Source organism: Erythrolamprus reginae, chromosome Z (assembly GCF_031021105.1).
Source record: "Erythrolamprus reginae isolate rEryReg1 chromosome Z, rEryReg1.hap1, whole genome shotgun sequence".
NCBI classification, from domain to species: Eukaryota; Metazoa; Chordata; class Lepidosauria; order Squamata; family Dipsadidae; genus Erythrolamprus; species Erythrolamprus reginae.
The window spans coordinates 148138961-148157236 of record NC_091963.1 but is presented as its reverse complement, the minus strand read 5'-3'; the positions used below and the strand labels follow the sequence as shown (position 1 = coordinate 148157236).

The following is an 18276-nucleotide window of genomic DNA, read 5'->3' as shown; positions in this document are numbered from 1 at the left end:
AGTTAGCTGGCCGCGGACGTCTGTTCCCATGGCGCTGGGAGACTCGGCGTCGATTTTGGCAATGGTTTCTCGCCTTCCGTGCTCTTTTAATTCTCTTGCCGCTGCGTCGGCTGCTTCCGCGGTTTGCGCTAATTTGATTACGGTTTGTAGGGTCGGCTCATCTTCGGTGAGGAGTTTACTTCTCACTGTGTGGTTCTTCATGCCGAAAATCAAGGCGTCGGTGAGGCGAGCTTCCGGATCTTGAAACTTGCATTGAGCGAGTACCGTTCGAAGCCGCGTTGTGAATTGGCTTATTGACTCGGTTTCTCTCTGAGCCATCATGTGAAATTGATGCCGGTAAACCACGGCTGGTCTGGTTGGTTTAAAATGGCTCGCTAGTTTCTGTTGAAGGACGTCCCACGCTGTGGCTCTTGCTTGTTCTGGTTCGGTGAGAGTTTGGGCAAGTCTACGGATCTCTGCGCCGCAGTAGTTTAGAAAAATAGCCCGTCTGCGATCGGCTCCGGCGTCCTGCATTCCCGCCGCCTCGAGGAATATCTCGAAGGTGGCCATGTACTCGTCCCAAGTCATTTTCTCGGCATCGAAAAGTTCTGGAGCCTGGCCGATCTGGATTTTGTCCATGTTGCACGCGAAGTTCTTCCGTTCGTTCGTCGCCAGTGAAGTAGACCCAGAGACAGGGTTTGAGCAATCGGTACTTTTATTCAGCTCAGAGAATAAGTGACAGCTCAGCAAGGTAAAGTGACGATTCAGCGAGTACCGACTGGCTCTGCAGGGAGAAGCCGCTTCTTTTATACTTTTGCGGTTCCCGCCAAAGCGAGAGCCGGCCGCGTCTGAGCCAATCAGGAGCGACTTCCTGCTTGGGCTCAGACAGCGCTGGAAAAGAGGAACAAACTATTTACAGCGTTACAAGGTAGCCATTTCAGGATACAACAATAACAAAGGGAGGAAGAAAAATAGGAAGAAAAGATGAAGGAAGGGAGGAAGGAAGGAAGGATAACGAAGGAAGGAGGGAGGGGGGAAAGGGAGAAAAGAGGAAGGGGAGGGCCCAGGCCTGAATGGAAAGTGGGAATGTGAAAGTGAAATCGAATTCGGGGCGAGACGAAAACGAGTCGTCGTCTTCGCTGCACCCTAGCCGGACACCATGGCCAAATCCTGCACCGCCAGTATCCGAGTCGCCAAAGAGACACGTGAAAAGGTTGGGGGCGGGGGGGAGAGATCCTCGGAACTTGTGAACGGGCTGGGGGAGGTGGAGTGGGGGCGAATCAGGAAAAAAAATTGGGTGGAAGAGGAAGGTCCTTCCCACCGCGGATTTCCCCACCTCTCTCTCCCTCCCTCCCTTCTTTCTCTCTTTCGTTTTTCCTTTATCTCTTCCTTCCTTCTTTCTTTCCCTCGCCTGCCTCTGAGTATGGGCAGAGCGCCGCGCCCCCCGCCCTCCCAGTTTGCTAGCAGGAAGGTCGGGGCGCAGTTGGGTTGTGTGTGTGGTTCGAATCGCCGTGGGGTGAGAACTCTGCACCGGCTCAGGGGCCTCTCAGCTGGGTGGGGGAGATCAACGGGGTGTGGGGGGGGGGGGAAATAACATTTTGGTTTTGTTTTCGCATTGTAAGAAAACGTTGCAGTGTGTTTGTTTTTAAAAAGAGGGAATTGGTTTCCTTAATTCAGTGTTTCCCAACCTTGGCCACTTGAAGGTATCTGGACTTCAACTCCCAAAATTCCCCAGGCAGCGAATGCTGGCTGGGGAATTCTGGGAGTTGAAGTCCAGATACCTTCAAGTGGCCAAGGTTGGAAACACTGCCTTAATTCAGGTATGAATGGGGGGGGGGGGTTTCCCCAACTTTTAACAGAGTTGGGGGAAGGAGTAGTGAAATCAATTGGGGAAAATTTAAATCTGGACTTTTCTTTTTTTTAATGTGGACTTTGCTGGCTGGGGAATTATTTATTTATTTATTTTGTCCAATACATAATAATACACAAGGAGGGTTTATAGAGGATATAGTAAGAGAAGAAATACAAGATATAGGAGAGACTATAGGACAGGGGACCGAAGGCACTCTAGTGTACGCTTATGAAGGCCCCTTAAAAGATGTGTCAGGAGTGGGATTCGAACCCACGCCTCCAGGGGAGACTGCGACCTTTGACCGCTGGGCCATCCTGACTTCTGGGAATTGAAGTCCACAGGGCTTTTAAAACAGGCCAAAGTTGTTGTTTTTTAAACCCTGCACCCTGAAATATTGAACATTTTACTTCCCCGAGAACAAAGGATCTGGAATAATTCGATGGAAAGTTTTAAATCAAATTTAATGGCTGGTTGTGAATGAGGGAGAGATAAAATGAGTGGTTTTAGGAAGCAGGCATCAGAATACATATTTGTAGGACTAAAAGAACCAGATCAAGAATGCAGCAAAGGATTGCAAATATGTTGCCTTAGGTGATTTGACTGCCCTGTGAATCAGCAGAAAAAATGTTTGAACGGGTCCAAAGACGAGCTACAAAAATGGCGGAAGGTCTTAAGCATAAAACGTATCAGGAAAGACTTCATGAACTCAATCTGTATAGTCTGGAGGACAGAAGGAAAAGGGGGGACATGATCGAAACATTTAAATATGTTAAAGGGTTAAATAAGGTTCAGGAGGGAAGTGTTTTTAATAGGAAAGTGAACACAAGAACAAGGGGACACAATCTGAGGTTAGTTGGGGGAAAGATCAAAAGCAACATGAGAAAATATTATTTGACTGAAAGAGTAGTAGATCCTTGGAACAAACTTCCAGCAGACGTGGTAGATAAATCCACAGGAACTGAATTTAAACATGCCTGGGATAAACATATACGGTATCTATCCTAAGATAAAATACAGGAAATAGTATAAGGGCAGACTAGATGGACCATGAGGTCTTTTTCTGCCGTCAGACTTCTATGTTTCTATGAAGTTGAACTGGGAATTCCATTTTCTAGGATCCAGATTCCAGAGTAACTGAAGTGCAGTTCTATTAAATTAAATGCACCTATTTACTGTCCGTTTAAAGCCTTTCGTATAGCTGACGGATATTTTGTGATAGTTGTCAAATTATAGAAATATATGACTGCAAAATTATCATTGCGAGCCGCCTGAGACTATGGGATTGGATGGCATAGAAGTCAAATTAATAACTATATTATATATAAATAAATTTCCTAGCTGGAAAAAAAAAAGTTTCCAGATTCTTGGATTTTCGCCACAACTGATTAGTTAATGTCCTGACTTCATTCTCTGAAAATAAACCAACCGAGGCAGTTTCTGAATCGCAGAGTCAAGGTGACATTGTCACGCTGCTTATAAAATCTTTTTTTAAGTTCCTAGTCAGGCAGACTGATTTTCCAGAATAGAAGAATAAGAATAAGTAGGAATAAGAATAGAATAGAATATGTGTAATTAGACACACAAGGAATTTTTCTTTGGTGCACATGCTCTCAGCGTACATAAAAGAAAAAATACTTTGGTCAAAAATCATCAGGTACAACACTTAATAATAGTCATGGGGTACAAATAAGCAATCAGGAAACACTATTAATATTAATATAAATTAATATAAATCTATCTATCTATCTATCCATCCATCTGTCTTTTTTCTATCTATCTGTATCTATCTATCTATCTATCTATCTATCTATTATCTAACTATCTGTTTTTCTATCTATCTGTCTATCATCTATCTATCTATCTATCTATCTATCTATCTATCTATCTATCCATCCACCCATCAGATTTCTATGCCGTCCTTCTGTGTGGCTCACAATAAACAGATACAAAAATATGAAGAATATAAATTGTAATACAAGCAACAACAACATTATTATTATTATTATTATTATTATTATTAATAATAATAATTCAATTTGTATGCTGCCCCTCTCCGAAGACTCGAGGCGGCTCACAACATAGTAATAATACAATATATTACAAATCTAATAATAAAATTTAAAAATCAATTAAAAAACATTAATATAAAATAACCAATGTCATAAAATCACCAACTACACAATCGTACATATTCAACCGAGTTAATCATACAACAGAGGTCAAAAAACACAACGAAGGAGGAAGGTAATCATCTCCACGCCTGGCGACAAAGATGAGCCTTCAGCATTTTACGGAAGGCGAGGAGGGTGGGGGCTGTTCGAATCTCCGGAGGGAGTTGATTGCAGAGGGCCAGGGCCGCCACAGAGAAGGCTCCACCCCTGGGTTCTGCCAACCAACATTGTTTAGCTGATGGAACCCGAAGAAGGCCAACTCTGTGGGACCTAATCAAGTGGGTCATAAGTGGGAGGATATGCATAGTTATATAGTTATATAGTTTATTAGATTTGTATGCCACCCCTCTCCGAAGACATGGTAGGAACAATGAGAAGACTAATAGTAATGCAGACTTAGTGAATAGTTTGAAAGTGGAGAATGGATTATTTTTTAGCAGAGTGATGGCGTTCAGGGGAAAAACTGTTGTATCTAGTTGTTTTGGTGTGCAGAGCCTTACAGCGTCATTTTGAGGGTAGGAGTTAAAACAGTTTGTGTCCAGGATGCGAGGGGTCTTTAGATATTTTCACTGCCCTCTTTTTAACTCATGCGGTATACAGGTCCTCAATGGAAGGCAGGTTGGCAATAGCGATTTTTTTTCTGCAGTTCTGAAGCCTGTGCCGGTCTTGTTGGGTTGCAGAACCAAACCAGACAGTCATAGAGGTACATATGACAGACTCCATGATGCCTCTGTAGAACTGGATCAGCAGCTCTTTGGGCAGTTTGAGCTTCCTGAGTTGGTGCAGAAAGAACATAAGAGCATAAGAAGAGCCCTGCTGAATCAGGCCAAAGCCCATCGAGTCCAGCATTCTGTGTCACACAGTGGCCCACCAATTGTCCATGGGGATCTTGAGCAGAAAGAGAAGGCAAGACCCTCCCTTTCCCTTGACCTCCAACAAATGGGACCTAAGGGAACCCTGCCTGCCTCAACCAACATAGAGACGGCACTTGGACATCCATTTCAATAACCACCTACGATACACTTGGCATCCATGAATCTGTCTCATCCTGCCTTGAAGCTATTCAGGCTGATAGCTGTCATGACTTCTTCTGGAAGGGAATTCTAAACCAAGGACCCTCTGGGTGAAGAAATATTTCCCTTCATTTGTCCTCACTTTCCTACCTATGAGCTTTAGGGAGGGCCCCCTCGTCCTAGTATTGTGTGATAGAGAAAATAATTTTTTCTCTATCCACTTTTTCTATCCCATGCATGATTTTATACCCTTCGATCAAGTCGCCCCTTCAATGGCGTCTTTCAAGGCTGAACTGACCAAGGCGTTGCAACCTGGTTTCATAAGGGAACATTCTTTTTTGATGAGGTTTTTGATGTTAGGTGACCATTTTAGATCTTGAGATACAACAGAACCTAGAAACTTGAAGGTCTCTACTGTTGATCCTGTGTTGTCTATTATTGTGAGAGGTGGTAGGATGGGAAGGTTTCTCCTGAAGTCCACCACCCTTTCTAGGGTTTGAGTGTGTTCAGTTCTAGATAGTTCCGGTCGCACCACGAGGCTGGTTGTTCAACCTCCCGTCTGTACGTGGTTTCATCGTTGTCTCGAATGAGACCAATCACTTTTGTGTCATCTGCAAACTTCAGTAGTTTAACAGTAATTTTGGGATAAAACAACAATATTTCCAGATGGTTTTTAAATGCAATTTCCATCGTTACGCTCTAAATTTTATGCGGGGCGGGTTGTGTGTGTTCAGGAAGGGTTTATTATTGCTAAAGTCACACATATTAGGAAGATTATCTGTTCAGGGTTGTGTTTGCATTGGGCGGGGTTAAAAGGGAATTTTTTTCTCATTCTGTTTGAGATTTTAAAAAGAAAACACTTCCAGTATATAGAAAAAAAGGGGGATGTTTCTTTAAAAATTCCCAGTATGAGGGAGGAGAACTCTGTTCACTTCTGCTAATTACCTCGAACAGTGTTTCCCAACCTTGTTAACTTGAAGATATCTGGACTTCAACTCCCAGAATTCCCCAGCCAGCATTCGCTGGCTGGGGAATTCTGGGAGTTGAAGTCCAAATATCTTCAAGTGGCCAAGGTTGGGAAACACTGACCTAGAATCAACACAAAAGGTCACAAAACCCAAACAGCACCCTTTTCAATCATATGCAGACAGTCCTCAGTTTAGGACCAAAGGGATTCATGTGGCTAAGTGAAACATTGAGTTTTGCCCTATTGCTCGCCATTGTTGTTATTTATTATTTTATTTATTTATTGGATTTGTATGCCGCCCCTCTCCGCAGACTCGGGGCAGCTAACAACAGTAATAAAACAGTATATAACAATAATCCAATACTAAAAACAGTTAAAAATCCATTATATAAAAACCAATCATACATACAGACATACCATGCATAAAATTGTAAAGGCCTAGGGGGAAAAGTGTATCTCAATTCCCCCATGCCTGGCGGCAGAGGTGGGTTTTAAGCAGCTTACGAAAGGCAAGGAGAGTGGGGGCAATTCTAATCTCCGGGGGGAGTTGGTTCCAGAGGGCCGGGGCTGCCACAGAGAAGGCTCTTCCCCTGGGTCCCGCCAGACAGCATAGTTTTGTCGACGGGACCTGGAAAAGGCCAACTCAGTGTGCCACCTGTGCCATAGGTTCGCCAACACTTCTATGGAGAATCTTGCACAGAACAGGGGTTTCACCTAGATGACCTCAAAGATCCCTTTAAAGTATGAGTTTCACATAGTCACCCAATAAATCAGCTGTAGATCAGCAGGATCCCAGTACAGATATAAACCTTAGTTTTAAGTTTTAAGTTACTTTGGCTGCTTAGCTCTGTATCTCCAGTTTATCACCACTAAATCAACGAGGACATTGCTAAATTGTCCTAAGCAATGGGGGGAAATTGTTTTTGCTGAAAATTAGAATTATTCTGGGTTGGGTTTCTTTCCCTGCAAAATTCTTCTTGCATTTGGGGAGTTAATGAGATTTTTCTTTCAGCATGATCTCATGTAATCCTTCTTGTGCTGCTCTAGTCCAATGGTGACAATGGGGCTCATAATAATTTCCTTTTATTTCTTTAGATGGCTCTTTTTAGAGAATCACTTTTGAAAGAGGTAAGTCTCTATTGCAGGACAAATGTCACTTTTTCACTAATTATGGGATATTTTCCCACTTCCCAGATATTATTATTATTATTATTATTATTATTATTATTATTATTATTATTATGTCAGTACAACACAGCAAACAAGATCACTATGCTGGATTTCGTATTCCATCACCAGTCGGGCGCTTCCCAAGCACCTAGGACTGCGTGATGTAGCGGCGAATTATGTTTGCCAATCCCAGTAAAGCGGCCTTTTGCAATTGACAGATGGAGATTTTGTCAATTCCGATAGTTTTCAAATGTCCGCTGAGATCCTTTGGCACTGCGCCCAGTGTGCCAAGGACCACTGGGACCACTTTCACGGGCTTATGCCAGAGTCGTTGCAGCTCGATTTTTAGATCTTCGTATTTCACTAATTTCTCTAGCTGCTTCTCCTCAATTCTGCTGTCTCCTGGGATTGCGATGTCGATGATCCATACTTTCTTTTTCTCCACGATCACAATGTCTGGTGTGTTATGCTTCAGAGTTCGGTCAGTCTGAAGTCGGAAGTCCCACAGTAGTTTTGTTATTAGTATTATTGTTATTGCTATTGTTATTATTATTATTTATTAGATTTGTATGCCGCCCCTCTCCGCAGACTCGGGGCGGCTCACAACAGTGATAAAAACAATACATGGTGACAAATCTAATAATTAAAATCTAAAATAACAATTTTACATTAAAAAAAGTCTAAAAAGAAAAAGTCTAACTAACTTTCTCCTTCCTTCCTTCTTTCCCTTCTTTTTTCTTTCTTTCCTTCCTTCCTTTCTTCCCTTCTTTTTTTCTTTCTTTCCTTCCTTCCTTTCTTGCCTTCTTTTTTTCTTTTCTTCCTTCCCTTCTTTTTTCTTTCTTTCCTTCCTTCCTTCCTTCCCTTCTTTTTTCTTTCTGTCCTTTCTTCCTTCCTTTCCTTCCTTTCTTTCTCTCTCGCACCCTCTTTCTTTATTTCTCTCCCTTTCTTGCTTTCCTTTCTTTTTCTCTTTCTCGTTCCCTGCAGGGTGAAGAATTTCTTTGCACCTTTTTGCCTGCGAAAATATTCCAGTTGGATAACTTTCTTAAGGTAAGTGGACGTATGAAAGCAAAGTTTTATTGGCAGGATGTAGCTGCGTGTTTTTTTAAAAAAATCATTGCTCCTTCTCCACCCATCTAGGAAAATTCACTAAATGTTCAAGATTTGACCACCCTAAAAGCTCCTTTGGAGATCCCTATTCCAGACCCCCCACCCAAAGACGACGAAGTGAGTTATTGGGGTGCTTCTCTCTTTGCCTTCTCCCTTTCCAAATTCAATGCAACTTTTAAGAGGTTGAAAGTGGTATTTATAGATTGATGTCTTTTATTCATTGCAGATGGATACAGGAAAAGAGGAAAAGGAAGGTAAGGAAGAGGAAGAGAGGGAGGGAGGAAAACAAGAAAGGGAAGAAGGAAAAAAAACACAGAGACAGGCAGGAGTTGGGCAACTTATAAATTAAATAAATGAGTGAATGAATGAATGAGAGGAAGGAAAGAGAAAGGAGGAAGGAAAGAAAGAGAAAGAAGGAAGGAATGAAAGAAAGAAAGAAGGAAAGAGAGAAGAAGAAAGGAAGGGTGTGGAAGGAAGGAAAGAGAAAGAAAGGAAAAAAGGAAAGAGGGAGGAAGAAAAGGAGGAAGGAAGGAAGGAAGTGGGAAAGGAAAAAGAAAAACGAAGTAAGAAAAGTAATAGAATAGAATGGAATAGAATTTTATTGGCCTGGTGTGATTGGACACACAAGGAATTTGTCTTGGTGCACATCTCAGTGAAAGAAAAAAAAGGAAAGAAATAAAGAGAAAGGAAGGAATGAAGGGAGAAGGAAAGAAAAAAAGAAAAAAGGAAGGAAGAAAAAGAAAGGAGAAAGAAAGAAAGAAAGAAAGAAAGAATTTATTCCCAGCATTATATGGACTTAATTTCTCTGGTGATTCCCAGCTCCAAAGTGTGGCTATCTCAAAGGAAACGAAGTTCTCATTTCACTCCTGGATCGTGTGAAACCCGAAGTTCGTGAATTTAAAGAAAAATGCATTTTGGTAAGTGGGCAAAGGGAGGGGGGGTTGTCTCTGCCCTCCCCCAGTTCTGATTGGCTTGTGGTTGCGCATCGGATGAAAAAATAGCGAGGTGATTATGTCACTTTCATTTTCCTTCTCCCAATTCCCTCTCAGGTCACGACATGGATCCAGTTCATGATCCCCAAAATTGAGGATGGCAACGACTTCGGGGTGGCAGTTCAGGTAACCAAAATCGGGGAGGAATGGAAGTTTTCTCTGTCCTCCGTCGTCGTCCCCAATTTTTTTATTTTCCTCGCCTTGGGTGATGAATCATCCCCAACCTTTTTTCTTTTTCCCACGCAGGAAAAAGTGCTGGAACGTATCACGGCTCTGAAGACCAAAGCGGAAGCTTTCCAAACCACCATTGCTAAGTAAGTGGTCCCGAAAAGCCAGAGTGGAAAGAAGGCAAAGCAGAGAGCCACACTTGGGATCTGGGTTCTGTTGTGAGTGGTCCACATCCGGCTCAACTGGTTACAGATTTTGAGGACCACGAGATGGATACGTATGGGTATCCTAGGCCCATGTTCTTGATACCTGAGTCTAAGAGTGAGAGTCAGGGGGAGTTAGAGACTGTGGACCCACCAGAGATTGTAACACCCCCAGTTATGGGATTGACTGAGTCAGAGGACGATGGGGAATTAGAGGATGAGGATGAGCCCATGTTAGATGCAAGGGTGAGAAGAGCTATGTCCAGGCAAGAGTATCTGAAAAGAAGGGGTTCTTGGCGCCAAGTGACATTGTTTAGTTGACGGGACCCGGACAGGACCAACTCTGTGGGACCTAACCGGTCGCTGGGATTCGTGCGGCAGGAGGCAGTCCCTGAGATATTCTGGTCCGGTGCCATGAAGGGCTTTATAGGTCATAACCAACACTTTGAATTGTGACCGGAAACTGATCGGCAGCCAATGCAGACTGCGGAGTGTTGGAGTGATATGGGCATACTTGGAGAAGCCCATGATTGCTCTCGCAGCTGCATTCTGCACGATCTGAAGTTTCCGAACACTTTTCGAATGTAGCCCCATGTAGAGAGCGTTACAGTAGTCGAGCCTCGAGGTGCAGACTTTTCACTACCAAACTAGGGAACATTATCAGTGTGCTCCAAGGAATAGGCATCCGTAGGTCATTTTTGGCACCATGGAGCCGTGACGCAGTCAATACAGCAAAAAAGAAAAATGTGAGATAAATTGATGTTGGGATCGCGAGACGTAGGTTTAATCCATCTGGAAACAGTGATGGGGATGTGATTCTCCGATACACATGGAGCGGTGCGGTTGGCCTAGAGGTGGAGTTCCCTGGCCTCACACTCAAGAGGCTGTAGGTTCGATCCTAGGTAGAGGCAGATATTTCTCTCTCTGGGCACAATGAGAATTTATCTGCCGAATGTAACTCCACATGGGCGACAGGGAAAGGCATCCGGCCAATGAAACGCTCAATTCCACTCACTTACCCAGACTCCATCCCGCAAGGGATTATGGGCTTTTTAAAAGAGGAAGATAATATAAGGGGGTTCTCTTTGTGCTTTTTCATCTAGGACAGTGATGGTGAACCTATGGCACAGGTGCCACAGGTGACACGCGGAGCCATATCTGCTGGCACGCAAGCTGTTGCTGTAGCTCAATTCCAATGTGTATGCTGGCCAACTGACTTTTGGCTCACCCAGAGGCTCTGGAAGGGTATTTTTGGCTTCCAAAGAGCCTCCAGGGGGGAGGGATGAGGGAAGGCGTTTTTACCCTCTCCCTGGCTCCAGGGAAGGCTTTGGAACAGCGGTCCCCAAACTACGGCCCGCGGGCTACATGCGGGCCACTGACGTCATTTATCGGGCCCGCCGGTGAGTGACAAGAGCACAGGGAAAAGAGAGAGAGAAAGAAAGAAAAGGGAAAGAGAGGGAGGGAAGGAGAAATGGAGGGAACAAGGAAGGAAGGAAGAATGAAATGGAGGGACAGAGGAAGAAAGGACTGTTTTTTTGGGGGGTAATTTTTTTTAATTTTTCTCTCAACATATATTCAAACAACACAGTGTACCATCTAATTTTCCATGAATAAAACACACTATTTTGTTAGTAACTAATATTAATCATCAAAAAAGTTGCAATTATTTTTTCTAATTTTGTCATCCAGTTACATTCATTTTCTTTTAAATTTCCTCCTTAATGTTCCTTCAAAAAGTGCAACACCGATTATATTTCTAACTTATTAACCATTATGCCAAAGTGCTTCCTTCTTTCTTTATACATTTTTCATAAGCCAAGAAAACCTTGTACAATCAGATGTCAACAAAAGAAAATTAAAAACAAAACATAAACATATATGAATTTCAGACCTTCTCCTCCTCTAAATAGTACATTCCCATTTTGTTTTTTACTTTAAAACAAGGTATGTGCAGGGTGCATAGGAATTTGTTCATAGTTTTTTTTTATAGTCCAGCCCTCCAACAGTCCAAGGGACAGTGAACTGGCCCCCTGTGTAAAAAGTTTGGGGATCCCTGCTTTGGAGCCTGGGAAGGGTGAAACACAAATCTATTGGGCCCACCAGAAGTTGGGAAATAGGCCATTTCCGGCCTCCAGGGGGCCTCTGAGAGGCGGGGAAAGCTGTTTTTGCCCTCCCCAGGCATTGAATTATTAGGTGTGGGCGCTCATGCATGCACAATAGCAGCACACACGCTCTTTCGGCACACGGGGGGGGGGGGGAGTTTGCCATCACTGATCTAGATGGTTCATGGCTTTATATTTTTATTTTCTTATGTAAGCACTATTTATTTTATTTATTTTTATTTATTTATTCATTTGTCCAATACACAAATACATATGGAAGAGAATAGACATGAAGTAATATATACAAAGATAATATGTAAAAATAGAGGAGAAGATATATGAAAGTAAGAAAATATACATGAGATATGAGATAAAGGAAAGACAATTGGACAGGGGACTTATGTACACCCCTTACTGGCCTCTTAGGAACCTGGAGAGGTCAATCGTGGATAGACTAAGGGAGAAATGTTGGGGGTTAGGGGTTGACACTATTGAGTCCGGTAATGAGTTCCACGCTTCGACAACTCGATTGTTAAAGTCATATTTTTTACAGTCAAGTTTGGAGCGGTTAATATTAAGTTTGAATCTGTTGCGTGCTCTTGTCTTGTTGCGATTGAAGCTGAAGTAGTCATTGACCGGTAGGACGTTGCAGCATATGATCTTGTGGGCAATACTTAAATCGTGTTTTAGGCGCTGTAGTTCTAAACTTTCTAGACAAAGGATTGTTAGTCTATTTTCGTAGGGTATTCTGTTCTGAGTGGAGGAGTGAAGGCCTCTTCTGGTGAAATATCTTTGGACGTTTTCAAGGGTGTTGATGTCCGAAATGTGGTGTGGGTTCCAGACTAGTTTCCAAACTAGTTTTGCTGTGAAGTTAGAAGCTGGAAATTGGATGATTGAGATTTCTGGCCTCGCTGTAAGCATTATTATTAATTATTATTATTTATTAGATTTGTATGCCGCCCCTCTCCGTAGACTCGCATGAAGCCGGCCTGGGTCATCTTGGGCCAGTTCCTGTCTCTCTTCCTCTCTCTCAGCCCTAGGAGGGATGCAAGGACAAATACTTCCAAAAATCTTGTTTGGAAAATGGCATAGATTTGCAAGATGGCATAGATTTGAAGTGTTGAAAATGGCATAGATTTGCAACGTTGATCTGATAGTGTACCATCGAGATCCAGCTATATTAGAAGATAAGAACCTAAGAAGAGCCCTGATGAATCAGGCCAAAGCCCATCGAGTCCAGCATTCTGTGTCACACAGTGGCCCACCAATTGTCCATGGGAATCTTGAGCAGAGAGAGAAAGCAAGACCCTCCCTTTCCCCTGACCCCCAACAAATGGTACTCAAGAGAATCCTGCCTGCCTCAACCAACATAGAGGCGGCACATGTTATGTATGGCTTTTTAATTGTTGAATTTAAATTGTTTTTAAATTGTTTTTATAGGTTTTAATATTATATTGTATGTTTTATTTCCGGTTGTGAGCTGCCTAGAGTCTCTGGGGAATTGGGCAGCATACAAATTGAATGAATGAATGAATGAATGAACAAACAAACAAACAAATATTTTTTAAAAACCCTCTAATGTAGATAGACTCAACATTCTTTCTTGTTCTTGTAGATATTTTTTGGAGCGTGGAGATGCAGTCGCCAAGGCCTCCAAAGATACCCATGTGGTAAGTGATGCAGAAAGAAAGTCACAATTATTTGAGGTCTGTTGGGGGGACAGATCTGATAGGAAAATGTGGGAGTCCTTGTTTCTTTTGCCCCTATTCCAACTAAAGTTAGGGAGGAGTCAAGACCTTGCAAGATTTACATAAGTAGTTCTTGGAAGAAATAAAATCCTGCGATAATTATTCCTGTTCATAAAGTTCTCACCTCACACTGTATAGATTTTGAATTGCCCAGACTTCATGGAGTCAGGCAGTCATACAAATTTTTAAGAATGACGATGACACCAAGAATAATGCTGACATCTCTTGAAATGGTGTTCTTGCTTAACTGGTTCTACCGTGATATTTTAAATAAATCGAAGTCTCTGGACTAGGAGAAATTTTAAGGTGTAAATCTTGATTTTCGAACTGGTGTCTGGATTCGCATAATTTATTTATTTATTTATTTATTAGATTTGTATGCCGCCCCTCTTCGTAGACTCGGGGCGGCTCACAGCAATAATAAAACAATGTACAACAAATCTAATAATTTAAGAAAAAACACTAAAAACCCCATTATTAAAAACAAACATACACACAAGCATACCATGCATAAACTGTATAAGCCCAGGGGAGATGTTTCAATTCCCCCATGCCTGACGGCAGAGGTGGGTTTTAAAGAGTTTACGAAAGGCAAGGAGGGTGGTGGCAGTTCTAATCTCTGGGGGGAGATGGTTCCAGAGGGCCGGGGCCGCCACAGAGAAGGCTCTTTCCCCGGGTCCCGCCAAATGGAGAAAGCCAACTCTGTGGGACCTAACTGGTCGCTGGGATTCGTGCAGCAGAAGGCGGTCCTGGAGATATTCTGGTCCGATGCCATGAAGAGCTTTATAGGTCATAACCAACACTTTGAATTGTGACCGGAAACTGATCGGCAACCAATGCAGACTGCGGAGTGGGCATATTTGGGAAAGCCCATGATAGCTCTCGCAACTGCATTCTGCACGATCTGAAGTTTCCGAACACTCTTCAAAGGGAGCCCCATGTAGAGAGCATTACAGTAGTCGAGCCTCAAGGTGATGAGGGCATGAGAGACTGTGAGCAGTGAGTCCCGGTCCAGATAGGGCCGCAACTGGTGCACCAGGCGAACCTGGGCAAACGTCACCCTCGCCACAGCTGAAAGATATTTCCCTAATGTGAGCTGTGGATCGAGGATCTAATGTGGATCTAATGTGAGCTATATAAGATGTACCTTAGTTTTGGGCGAGGAAAAAAAGGAGGGGGGGGATCTACCTACCAGGTATTTATCTGGCTAGCCATAGTCTGTTTAGCTTCAACACATTATTTTACCCCCTGGTTAGTGCTGGGCGGGGGAAACTTCTTTGGAGGAAGTAGCAATGAAAACAAGCCTGTATAGATTAAGGGTTGGAAAAAAAGCTTCCTCGGAGTATTAATGAAAAAATCCCACAAGCCAGGAAGATCATTAGCACCTTATTAAGGCTGAAAAAACCTTTTCTGGAGGGAGTAACAATTAAAACAAGCCTGCAAGCTGGTCGCTAGCAATTTATTTATTTATTTATTTATTTTTATTTATTTTTATTTATTTTTATTTATTTATTTATTTATTTATTTATTTTTATTTATTTATTTATTTATTTATTTATTTATTTATTTATTTATTTATTTATTAGATTTGTATGCCGCCCCTCTCCGTAGACTCGGGGCGGCTCACAACAATAACAAAGACAATATAAGAACAAATCTAATAATTTAAAAAACACTAAAACCCCCATTATTAAAAGCAAGCATACACACAAACACACCTTGTTAGGGTGGGGGGGGGCAAGCTTTGAAAACGCTACATTCAAAATATAAGATGCACCTGAATTTTCAGCCTCTTGGGGGGCAGGAAGGTGCATCTTATACTCCAAAAAATACTATAAGTTGTGTCTAAAACTGTCCTGCAAATCTAACCAGGTTGTCATTTTTGGGATCCTTAGTGCTCTGTACCCTTGGTTGCTTTTTTGCAGACATTTCATTACCCAACTAGGTAACCTAATCAGTGCTAGAAAGGAGTGGGAGTGTAGCAGGAGAAAAATGAAGAAGAGGAAGACTGTGGGGTCCTTGGTGCTCTCCTGAGCTTAGTTATTTTCTTGCAGACATTTCATTATAGAGAACATTTGACATTCGACCACAATTGAGCCTACAAGGTTTCTTGCCACACTTCTTAATTGTTAAATTGGCTATACGGTTGTTAAATGACTCCGACTTTGCCAGAAATTCATAAAAAGTGACCCCGGGACACCCCAGTCATTATAAATACGAGTCACTGGCCAAGTGTCTGAATTTTGATGCCGCAATTATGGTGTGAGAAAGCTCCATATTTTTCCATGTCATTTCGAACAGTCACTAAACGAACTGCTGTAAGTCAAGGACTGCCAGCGCTCAAGCAGGTAATATTATCAGTACTAACGAGTTGTCATTTTGCTTACCTACAGATGGATTACCGGTGTTTGGTTCACGAACGTGACGAAGCCATTTACCGAGAAATGCAGATCATGTTGCTTGACATCCGTGGATTTTATGTAAGCGAGCCAAGATGTTTGTATTCGGATGTTTTTTTAACTAGGGAAAGATCGAGAGGGCAGGAATAAAAGAGATGGAGAAGATTTCTTAATCCTTTCTCATTTCTCTCTTCCCGCAGGCTGAGCTGTATCACATCCTAAGCAAAAACCTGGAGAAATTGACCAACCCCAAGGGTGAAGAGAAGCCATCCATGTACTAAACGGGGGGAAACTTAACACATTTAAGAGCAAACAGACAAGGGATGTTATGTTGGTCAAGGCATCTTTGTGCTAATAACACCAGAATCCGTGACCGCCGTTTCTGGCAGAAAGCACTTATTGCAACTTTTTCTGATGTTTGGTGTACTTTGGGGGACACCGCTGTTAAGGGGTATAGGATTTGTTAGGGCACTTCCTATTTTGATCACTTGTTGTCTATTTGACAGGATTATAGCTTAGTAGAGATGATCTCTGCCTGTGTTCAGTATAAAAATCAATTTTTTTAAAAAAAATCTAAAATGGAACCTGAAACAAAATTACTTTAAAATATACTGTCCTCCGAATTAACATGTCTGATGAATGTGTTGTTTCAAATAAATAACTAGATGGTCTAATTAATTTCCTCTTAAGGCTATTTTTGACTTGATCTTTCCTGATGAATATTAAAATATATATATTTTCCTTCCAATAAGAACTACCATAATAGCAACTGTCTGTGAGTAGTTTGAGAATGGAAAAATAAGGAAGCAAGTCGCTTGTGGGTGTGTGTATCAAACAATCCTTCCTCAAACACTAGTTAGCAGTTTGGAGGGGAGGGGGTGTTTCTATGAGGAAGTCAAGGTGTCAGTTTCTTGAGAAAGTCAACTGGCTTTTGGCTAGTCAAATTTCCAATTCTTAATATTTTTTTTAAAAAAGTTGCAACTGAAATAGTCTTGATCAATAAGATAATAATAATAATAATAATAATAATAATAATAATAATAATAATAATAATAAATTAGATTTGTATGCCCCCCCCTCTCCGAAGATGCCAAAACAAAACACCTTCTTTAACACAAGAACTTTATCTTCCTGAAACCATCATCTGTGGTCGGGCAGTAGGAAAAGCAAGTAGAATGCTTGGCTGCATAGCTAGAGGTATAACAAGCAGGAAGAGGGAGATTGTGATCCCCTTATATAGAGCGCTGATGAGACCCCATTTGGAATACTGTGTTCAGTTCTGGAGACCTCACCTACAAAAAGATATTGACAAAATTGAAGGGGTCCAAAGACGGGCTACAAGAAGGGTGGAAGGTCTTAAGCATAAAACGTATCAGGAAAGAATTAATGAATTCAATCTGTATAGTCTGGAGGACAGAAGGAAAAGGGGGGACATGATCGAAACATTTAAATATGTCAAAGGGTTAAATAAGGTTCAGGAGGGAAGTGTTTTTAATAGGAAAAGAAGGACCAGGGGAGATATGAGAGCAGTCTTCCAATATCTTAGGGGTTGCTACAAAGAAGGGAGTCAGGCTATTCTCCAAAGCACCTGATGGCAGAACAAGAAGCAATAGGTGGAAACCAAAGGAGAGAAGCAACTTAAAACTAAGAAAAACATTTCTCACAGAACAATTAACCCATGGAACAGCTTGCTGCCAGAGGTTGTGAATGCTTCAACACTGGAAGTTTTAAAGAAGATGTTGGAGAACTATTTGTGTGAAGTGGTATAGGGTTTCCTGCCTAAGCAGGGGATTGGACTAGAAGATCTGCAAAGTCCCTTTCAACTCTGTTATTCTATTCTATTCTAACTGCTGTTCATTCTTTTTCTCTCTCCAAATTTGGGAAAGCAGAATTATAGAAATAATCACTTGACTGGTGTTTCCTGCCCAATCAGAGGGAGTTGGACTAGAAGACCTCCAAGGTCCCTTCCAACTCTTTTCTTATTATTATTATTAAAAATGGGGGAAAGGACGTAACGCTGTAGCAAATGTTTTCCATTTCTGTTCTTTGGGAAAAAAATGAAACTTTGCTTAGAAATCACATAACACCATTCTTCTCAAGCAATGTTTTTCAGCCAGGAATACTTTTTAAGAGGGATGGTCTGTAAGTCCCAGAATTCCTTAGCCAGCCATGCTGGGTGGGCAATTCTGTGAGTTGAAGTCCACCCAGCTCAAAAGTTACCCAGGGTGAAAAATGACTGCTTTAAATGAAATGCTTCATAATACAAAAGGAGCAAATGCTTCGTTTTCCTTCAAAGGTGATTGGATTAAGCCATTTTTTAAGGTTTGAACCATACATTAAATGCACTAGACGTACATTAAATGTCTAAATAACTTTTAAAAGGGGATTTAACCCTATTCTGTGGA

General features: G+C 41.9%; 1 protein-coding gene across 1 annotated transcript; it reads left to right on the top strand.

The window, feature by feature from the left end:
• The first annotated feature begins 952 nt into the window (after positions 1-952).
• On the top strand, positions 953-16549 carry PSME2 (proteasome activator subunit 2). Its single transcript, XM_070730064.1, has 11 exons — positions 953-1192; positions 7078-7110; positions 8137-8199; positions 8290-8376; positions 8486-8513; positions 9079-9176; positions 9309-9377; positions 9498-9565; positions 13340-13394; positions 15866-15952; positions 16072-16549. Exons 1-11 carry the CDS (start codon positions 1139-1141, stop codon positions 16150-16152), a joined length of 723 nt encoding a protein of 240 aa, XP_070586165.1. The 5' UTR covers positions 953-1138; the 3' UTR covers positions 16153-16549.
• The last annotated feature ends 1727 nt before the right edge of the window (positions 16550-18276 follow it).